We start from the raw sequence: 10,000 nt of genomic DNA, 5'->3' as shown, positions 1-10,000 counted from the left end.
TTTAAGTCTCATATAATAAACATAAATACATATTCAACTATCTATTTTAAAGCTGTGTAACTGTAACTAAACCCATCTTATCTGTCTCTTTCTCCCACAGTCGTTGCTTGGCGTGCAGTGTGAGGTGCAGAGGCAGCTCAAGTCCTTCGTGAAGCTGGAGCGATTCGGTCAGATCTACCGAGCCAAGAGCGCCGGCTGCCCCCAAACCGAGTCCGACGTCATCTTCTCCACGGCGGGCTCCATCTTCGGGAAGGGCGTCAAATTCGCCATCCGGGACGGGCGCATCACCACCGACATCATCAGCTTGGCCAATGAGGACGGGCGGCGAATGGCGGCGGTTTTAAACGATGCATTTTACCTCGAATCGCTCCACTTTACCATCGCCGGAATGGACACGCACTACTTTGTCAAGGTCGGCTCGGTGGAAGGAGATTTAGCTTTGATCGGGATGACGGTCGGGCGACGCACGCTCGAAACGGGAGTCAACGTAACCGTGTCACAGGTAAATGCGGTGCTAAACGGAAGGACTAGGCGAATCACCGATATCCTGCTGCAATACGGGGCGCTGTGTTTGAACACACGGTATGGCAGCAGCGTGGATGAGGAGAAAGTCCGTGTGTTGGAGTTTGCGAGGCAGCGGGCGGTCGCGTCGGCTTGGGCCAGAGAGCGACAGAGACTCAGGGACGGAGAAGAGGGATCGAGAGTCTGGACTGAGAGTGAGAAACAGCAGCTGTTAGGTTCGGGAAAGGTGCAAGGATACGAAGGTTACTACGTGGTTTCAGTGGATCAGTACCCAGAGCTTGCAGACAGTGTCAATAATATCCATTTTATGAGACAGAGCGAAATGGGCCGAAGGTGACATGACACACACGAGTGAGTGAGTGATTGACTTGACTCATATATAAAGGACATGGGACTTCTTGCCAAAGACAGTTGTGTAAATGACCACTTTTCGTTTGTTTTCTTTTTCATTTGACTGTGTGAAACTTGTTTTTTTAAAATATACTGTTAAAGGTGGAGTCAGCGATTCTGGAGAACGCTTGTTGTCAAAATCTTTTTTTGGTCAAAATCAGTGAATATCTCCTCCTGATTTGCTACCAGACCAAATCCAGTGTTAATACACAGCCTAAAAAATAGGCATGTTGCACACCAGTTTACAGAGCCTAGGCTGCGTATTTACACCAGAAGTTTCAGCACACACACAGTACGGACAGGTAGCGCTGATCAGGAGGAGATATTCACTGATTTTGCAAAAAAAAAAAATCAAAAACAAGCATTCTCCAAAATCGCTGACCCCACCCTTGGAAGAAAAAAAAAACAATAAAGAAGACTAAGAAGAAAAAAACACGGTTGCAATCAGTTGCACTGTATTAATAGGCGCGTGCCCTTCTTGTCCGTTTGAATTTTTTTGAAGAATTCTTGAACAGTCTTTGCCCTCAAAGTGCGGCTGCTATGAGGAGGAACAAAGGAACTTTTCGCAACTGTGTCTGTGTGTGACTTTCAATTTCTGTGACTCCTTTTTTTCCCTTTTTTGTGATTCTGTTGAAAGGAATCGCAAAGAGGAGAGTATCGCGGTAATGCATTATGTTGACTGGCTCACCCTTTCTCGCTGCTTCTGCCAGACTGACTTACGCTAGATTGTTATTCATAAGCTTGCTCCATCCATTCTGCCTTTTTACAGAGCCTCAGCCAAGGAGATTCCAACTCTTTTAATCACTTATTTCTTCTTTTTTTAATACTTGAAGCCCTCTCATCCAGTCTTTGTCATCCATTAATAATACCATACTTTTCTTCAGTTGGCGGTAGAGCTCCTACATCAAAACCCCAACTCAACTATTCAAGGCACCTTTCATTTGTGTGATGTCGTCAATTCTTTTTTTACATTTTTTTTCAGAGGAAGATTGAAATTCGACATTGCACCATGACTCTGCATGTTGATGGCCCTCTTTACAGACTATGACATTGGCAAAAAGCTGCTTTATTCAAGTTTAAATTGTATGGTAACGCTAACAAAGGAATGTGAGGTCACTATTTTTATTTTGTGTGTATTTAATTTTTTAACTGGATTTTTATTTTTCATTTTTTTCGAGGGGAAAATTAAAGGTGCAGTGTGTAAAAATTATTGGCATTTTTCATAACAGACTTGGTGGAAATGGAATATAATATTCATGAGTATGTTTTAATTGATGTATATGTGTTTGAAAATAAAAGTACCTTGTTCCTACAGTAGCACAGAATGGACAAACTTAACGGCCTTACATTTTTTTATATATAGTGGGCGTCCTGGGGAAATGCACCTGTTGGAAGACCAAGAAGAAGAAGTACTATAGAATAAATAACTAAATACATCTTCACCTCATCACTTGATATTGTGGGAAGACTTGAGGCAGTGGTGGATGACTCCATCTTTACTCACTAGCTTCTTGTCCTTGAAGGCCACCGTAGCTTCTGTACATTTTCCAAAAGGGAAGGGTTAGCAAGGGAGTGTTTACATCTAGAATTCTCACCACTAGATGCCACTAAACACACAATAATACACACTGCACTTTTAAAACGATACAAAATGTCCTCTGCTACATTTTAATTGACAGTGGTCGAACAACTTCGACAAATGAAAATATTGAAGAGCCAACCAACCCTGTACGAAAATACTGTGGAAGTAAAGTCTGTATTAAACGACGAAAAGGTATTTTGGCGGGAATGGTTTTGACATACATTTTAAGTTTAGTTTTTTTATAAATAGCTATATGACTTAACAGTATAACAAATGTGAATTTAAAAAAAAAATGTGAACAAGTGTCCCTTTCTTCATTGTTAATTGTTGTACTTGAACAATACTCAAAGGGTGGAAATAAATTATGAAAGGTGGTTTTAGTTAAAGTCAACTTACTGTGTTTTTCATTAGACTGACTGACAATGTTTTATTGATCTTAAATTGACTATATGAAAAGGCAGTGTTTGTTTATCAAGCAGTATTCCTCACCACAATGTCCAATTAAATTAAAGGTGGAGACAGCGATTCTGGAGAATTATTTTTTTTGTCAAAATCTTTGTAAAAAAAATCAGGAAATATCTTCTCATGATCTGCTACCTGTCCGTACTGTGTGTGCACTGAAAACACACAGTATTAGTGCACAGCTTAGGCTCTGTAAACTGGTACTGCCACCGTAGCTAGCAACATGCCTGCTAGTATATCATGAGGAGATATTCACTGATTTTGACAAAAAAACAAGCGTTCTCCAGAATCACTAACCTAATTCAAAACATAGCTTGGGATGAACATTTTTCTACAGAAATGGGACTATGCAAAGATGGTCATTGTCATGTTAACCAGTGATACACACTACGCTAACATATGGGCTTTGGAGATAGATAGGCATTGTATTGTGTTGTTCTGTGGGGTGAGATGAAAATATACAGATTGCCTTTTTGCCCATATAGGCTTTACCCGCAGGTCCGCTGTCGAAAGTGCTTTCAGTTTCAAGAATATACTGTATGGGATCCGCATATGGTTGGCTGAAATGCATTAGACTTGCAGGTGTACTATAGTTTCCGTTCACAAACTGAAAGGTCGCCTGTACACGCCATGCAACTTGGAAATAACCGCACACGGATGGACACAGCTCTGTGTGTGTGTGTGCGTGTGCGTGTGCGTGTGTGTGTGTGTGTGTGTACGTGTGTGGACCTGCAAAGGACAGTTTTGGCTCATGTGGAAAATTCAAGAGGAGCGAAGAAGACTATTTTGAACAAATTGTGACATTAATAATTTGACTTCTGGTACTCTTCCTGACTTTCTTCTCATTTTGCCGTCCAATATGAACTGTGTGTGTGTGTGTGTGTGTGTGTGTGTGTGTGTGTGTGTGTGTGTGTGTGTGTGTGTGTGTGTGTGTGTGTGTGTGTGTGTGTGTGTGTGTGTGTGTGTGTGTGTGTGTGCGTGTGTGTGCGTGTGTGTCCTTGAGTGTTTGTGTGTGAGTATGAGAGAGATTGAGTGTCTTAATCTGTACAGACTTCAAAAGCAAACAGTCCACCGTTGTTATTATTATTTTTTTCTTTTCTGCTGTCTGTTGATTCAGTGACATTTTGTTTTCATAATAGAATATCAATGTTCAGCATATTATGAATGAAGGATCTTTGCATTGCATTGTGGGATATTGCACTGAGAGAACTGTTGCGTCATATACGACTATCTTTTTCTAAATGCTTTTTTTGACTCATTTTGAGTTTTGGGTTTGTTGTCGACACTGTGTTTTTAGCGCTTGTCTTTGACTAATGTACATATTGAAGACATCAAAGTAAAGCTGTAAATACAATGCAGAATGTAGATAACCTCTTGGAGCTACATCGGTGGTGACCCTGTGTAGTCTTTAGGTAGAAAAAAAATAAAGGGAATATTTTGTGTTTATATTTTGTGTTTTGTTATAAATTCTGTGTATTTTATGGGAAACTGAAGAATATTTGCTAATGCTTCTACTAAGGCGAGACACTGCAGGTGAATAGGGTAACATGTTTAACTAAAATATATCATCATGGAACTTTGCCAGTTGATTACTTACATTAAAACAATTTTTTTTTTATTATGAGATTTCATAAATGTTTGAATAAGTATGCACATTTGGCACGATCTAACTAAGTATGTGTTCATTTGCATGTCTTTAAAAAACATAAATCTAGACGTTGGATAAAGCCAAAGTTAAAATGTTATTGAATTGTTACAATATGTTAGTGTCCAAAGTGTAACCAGAACAGATTTTGATTACAGCCTTTCTTCATTTTATAAATCAAAAAATACTATGTACAGGTCTGAAGAAAAAAAAAAGTCAAATTACTTGTGTAGTTGCTGTAAGTGCTTTAGAAGTTGAGATTTCTGTTTCGGAATATTGAAAAAACTAAAGTTGAGATAATGTCCCTTAAAGATGGTTGTATAGGAGAAATATATATAAATTAGGGCTGTCAAATTAACGCGTTAATTTCGATTAAGTAATCACAGAAGAATTAACGCGATTAAAAAAAATAGCGCAGATTAATCGCACTTCTATAATGCCCTTTGACCCGGTGCAAAAGTGGTGCGCAGCTCGGTGAGCTGCACCTGTAGCTTGCATACACGGCCCGCACGGGTGAAAGGGAGAATAGTAAAGAGAGAAGCAGAGGAAAGGGCGGGGCCGAGGGCTCTATGGACGGTTTATGGTATGCTTTGGGCAAATAAGCATGAAGGTAGGAATACATCTTACTTTATTCTCCGCAGTGTCTGTGCATTATTGATTTAGTGGGTGCAACAATATAGGTTCAAAACAGTATCTCTCAATCTCCCTCTGTGTGTCTCAATTTTGTTTGCTAGCTGTCTCGTCTCGCGCGTAAACGGACACCCTATGTTGGTGAGGACCAGTGGACTGTATAGGTTGGGTTAAAGGGGATTGTGTTGTATAGGTGGCGTCGGTTAGAACCCCATAAGACGCATGAAGCAGTGGTCCAGTTTAGTGACTTTAACTTCTGTTGGCATTACATTGGCATACGGTGTGTTGCCGTTTGTGTGTGTTTGCATGGGGGTGTGTGGTCTAAAAGAAAGATACAAAAGGAAATACTAATTACCAATAATGTCACAGTATTAACTTAAGCAAGAACACACCACTATATACACAATAGAAAGCTACAGTGTACAGGTTAAGCTACACAGTCACTGCATTAATACCATAAATGAACAGGCTGCTATAAAGTGGCTAATATTTCTAAAGGTGCGAACACACTACACGCGTTACCCGCGTAAGATTTACCTGGGTATCGCAGCTAAAATGTTGCTTGATCATTTTGTGTCAAAAATGGTTCTACGCGCGTAACGTGCCTAGTCTCCTTCCCGATATTGTATTTCCCCTAATTAACCATGGCTGCGATCAGACCCGACCCGACACAACAGCGTGCATGTCCGCACAAAAACAACAACAACACGGCCAACAACTGTGCCAAAAGACAAACTGAACAGCACAAATAGCCTAGCATTAAAACAGCATTGCATATTCACGGCAGCTACAGCAGCATCGGTGCACGGCGGCACAACATAAAGCCAAGTAGCCAACATTACCCTACCTGGCTGTGACAGGGGACCGTGGCTGGCGTAGATCAACACCGGTGCTTCGCTGTACTTGTTGTGAAAGTCCCCCGGACATAGCCGTCATGTTTGGGTTCATAATATGAGGCGCTAGCCGCCAGCACACAACCGGGTGAGTTAACTAATGCTATACGGCGCTAACTTGTTTTATCGGCTAAAGCACAGCCGCACATATTCACTGAATTAACCAGGAAGTCCATTTTCCTGGTTTACTCTCCCCACGTCTTCTATTCCCGAGCTGCTGTCATACAGCACCGGGCCGCCTGCAATATATTTTTCTCCTCGGTGTCTCTCATCAGCCTCTGTGTACAGTACACTGTTCTCCGACCGTGCCAATGTATGTGACGTCGGGTCAAGCCCGACGTCACAATGAATTTTTTGACGTGAATACATTTGCTTTGGCACAACAGTTGATTAAGTTGACAGCAAGAAAATTTACTTTTACATGCAAAATACCTATTTTGGTGAAATAAACATGCTTACCACAGCACCATGAGGTCCTGTCTTTCAGGGCCATGGGGAAATGATAGGGGCTTGAAAACGTATATCTCACATGACCACAAACGTTTTCCGTTGCCTAGATACAGGGGGTGGCTCACATTACCCGATGCCTCAGATTCCCCCGTTCTCCCCTATATATGATTGAAACACTATATTTTGCCTGCAGTGTCTCACCTTAATCAAATTTCAAACCACACCTGCTTGGGTAGATTTTAATATATTCGAAAGCTTAAAAATGTTTATTGACATCTGTAGTTTATCTCTCACACACACACACACACACACACACACACACACACACACACACACACACACACACACACACACACACACACACACACACACACACACACACACACACACATTTAATTCTCACCAATTTCTTAAAACCTTAATGAGGCAAATTTGATGCAATATGATAATGTGATATTGCACCATGTGCTATGTGCTAGTTAAACAGGCGCTAACACCTGTTTACATCTCATACCTATTAAGTTCTCACATGGCTTGAACGTGTGCTGTCTATGTAAGTAAGTAAGTCAGTCAGTTTTATTCATACAGCATTGTTTAAACATGATTCAAGAGATTTAAGATGGTTTATTTTTCATATGCAGAACAATTAGCAGGCATACACACACACACACTCACACACACAAACAAACAAACAAAAACACGCACTACAAGCACGCAAATGCCTAGGCACACACACACACACACTCATGAGCAACTGCAAGCGAACACACAAACACACACAGGCTCCTCTCAACAACACAATGAAGACACATGGAAATCAATAATAACAGTACTATAAACATTTACTAAGTGTCTCACAAACAAAATGTAAGTCAAATAAATATACAGAAAGTAAAAAAAAAAATTAAATTGATAATATTTTAAATTGATTTCTGCATTTTGGATAACCAGGATATAATAAAAAACATATATATAGTGAATGTATTGCACTGTTATAAGACAAGGGGGCCTAGAGGGGAATGCTATGTTAAAGACTTTTTATTAACTTGTCAAAATGGAGAGCTGATCCTTTGATGTAACAAAAGCCGCTCGGAGACTGTGTTCTTAAACTTGATAACTTTGTTTAAACAAGTGGAGCTCTGGGGCGAATCATGTTAGCAACTGTGTGTGTGTGTGTGTGTGTGTGTGTGTGTGTGTGTGTGTGTGTGTGTGTGTGTGTGTGTGTGTGTGTGTGTGTGTGTGTGTGTGTGTGTGTGTGTGTGTGTGTGTGTGACGCTGGCTTAGGATTTGTTGCCAGTGTGTGGTGGCAGCAAGGGGATCCTGGGACATTTACACAGCAGGCAAAGCTGAGATCAGTATTCAGAAGAAACCAGATTTTTTGTATTACATTTTATTTTAATAAATATGCAAATGTGCCAATATCTAACTATCATGCGTACATTTGCATCTGTTTAACAATCAAACAACTGAATAAAGCCCTATTTAAAATCTTTATTTATTCCATACAACATATTATATATTTCAGTGGTCAGTTTCTTACAGAGCAGATTTCGGAAAAAGCTTTTTTTTTTTTATATATAAATCAAAAAATACCATGTACATGTCTTTAAAAAAAAGCATTTTCGACATGTTCTGTAAGACGAAATGCATCATAAATCTGACACTTAACAACATATGAACAAATCATTCTGCAATAACCTTCAGAATAGTGCTGAGAATGATTATGGAAAGCCACCATCCTCCCTGCCCAGGAGAAAGCGAGTGATTGGCTAGTTTAACATAAGCAGTCAGCATGCTAGTTTGCTATTCTCCACTTTGCATTAATGTGAGAAATACACTGCTGATTTCACTGTGGGACAGACATACGTCATAGGGAATGATCACACACTCATATTTGCTTTAGCTTGGTTGACTACGCAGATTTTTTTGCAAAGTAAATTTCAGACCCCACATGCCTCCTGCACACACACACACACACACACACACACACAGATACAGACGAGCACATACATGCACACGAAAGCACACACACACAGACACACACACACACACAGTGGCTGCTAGCAGAAATGATTCATGCTGCAGAGAGGCAAAATTCACTTTCGCCTGAAGGACTTTATTCTTAATTCTTTTGGCAGAATCTTAATTTAAATATCTTCTCCTCAGCCCCCGTTACAGAGCAAGAATGAACACAAACTGAAAGTTCCCCCGGACCACCTTTAAGCACATCCAAATGACAAGCTGTTTGTGGATTAATATATCAGAATGTATAATACTTTAAAATGCACCTTTTCTCTAGAGAAAAAAAAAACGTGAATGTGTTGGTTAACGCATACTGTAGCATTGTGCTCTATCACAGAGCTCTGGTATTGATGAATGACCTTTTTAAAACCTCACATATTTGCTGATGTGCATCGGTGCTTTAGTGAAAATGTTTGTCATTGCTCCTTTAATCGATTGAAGCAACACAATGTGACAGCAAAAAATAACAAATGATCCTTTGATCCTAGTAAAATTCACATAACACACAGACCAGCCTGTGTCTGGTTTAATAATGGGCACACAACCAATATTCAGGTCACACATGTCTGACAAAAAAAAAAAAAAAAATCTTTTTCAACTCTTTTTTAGTGTTGGTCTTGTACATGCTTGTCTTTTTCTTAGATAGCTTTGTCTGAAATAATTGGTTTCAAAGTCCAGTCTAGGTTGTACAGCCATTTTCTAGTGTCTGACTAGCTATGATATGGTCCCATTGGTACTTTTAAAACTAAGATTACATTCAAATATGTCTCGCACCATCCAGATATTTATATGAAAGGCAAAAAGGAAATTTGACAGGTTATGGAAGGCAGACATTTCTTGAAAAAAAAAAAAAACTTGCATGATGAACTATTTCTCATTACCTGAGCTAATTCTGATGTGGAGATATATAGCTCCGGAGAGACCAGTCTGGATGTTTCTTGAATCTTCATCTCTACATAACTTATTGAAAATGCTCTAAATGACAAAAAATGTTATTGAAATTTGGTAGAAATGTTGTCAGTTGTTTATGTTATAAAATCTAAATGTTCATTCTACTCAAATACAGTATATGCCTTTAAAGAGTAAAACAAGAGACACTGAACATTTGGAGTCGTATCTTCATTTTTTCCAGAGATATATCTTAAAATTCTCTAACACACTCCATCTGTTAACTCTCACTGATAATTTGAACACTCTGAGCCTAGCTATTTGATTTCATTTTAACATAATTTATTACATTTTCACAACTTTGTTTATTTTTAAAACGCATGTTTTATTATATAAAATTCTTTGAAAGACTTTATTAAGCTGAAGTCTGCGAGTGGGACTGGCACCAGGGCCACAGCCCGAGGAGACTGTGACGTCCCATACAGACGCACTACATTCGGACAAACTGTTCTGTCA

General features: G+C 39.6%; 1 protein-coding gene across 1 annotated transcript in view; it reads left to right on the top strand.

Annotated features, from left to right (window-relative positions):
* Window positions 1-859, top strand: part of tenm4 (teneurin transmembrane protein 4) — a gene marked incomplete at both ends in the record, with an annotated part of 180,674 nt that extends 179,815 nt beyond the window's left edge. The window contains one exon of the mRNA XM_080054064.1: window positions 101-859. Within this exon, the coding sequence (XP_079910190.1) occupies window positions 101-859 (759 nt within the window). The remainder of the gene's footprint in view (window positions 1-100) is intronic.
* Window positions 860-10,000: the final 9,141 nt, after the last annotated feature.

This window comes from Ammodytes marinus, assembly GCF_949987685.1.
Source record: "Ammodytes marinus genome assembly, chromosome: 3".
NCBI classification, from domain to species: domain Eukaryota; kingdom Metazoa; phylum Chordata; class Actinopteri; order Uranoscopiformes; family Ammodytidae; genus Ammodytes; species Ammodytes marinus.
This window is presented reverse-complemented; position numbering and strand designations above follow the sequence as displayed.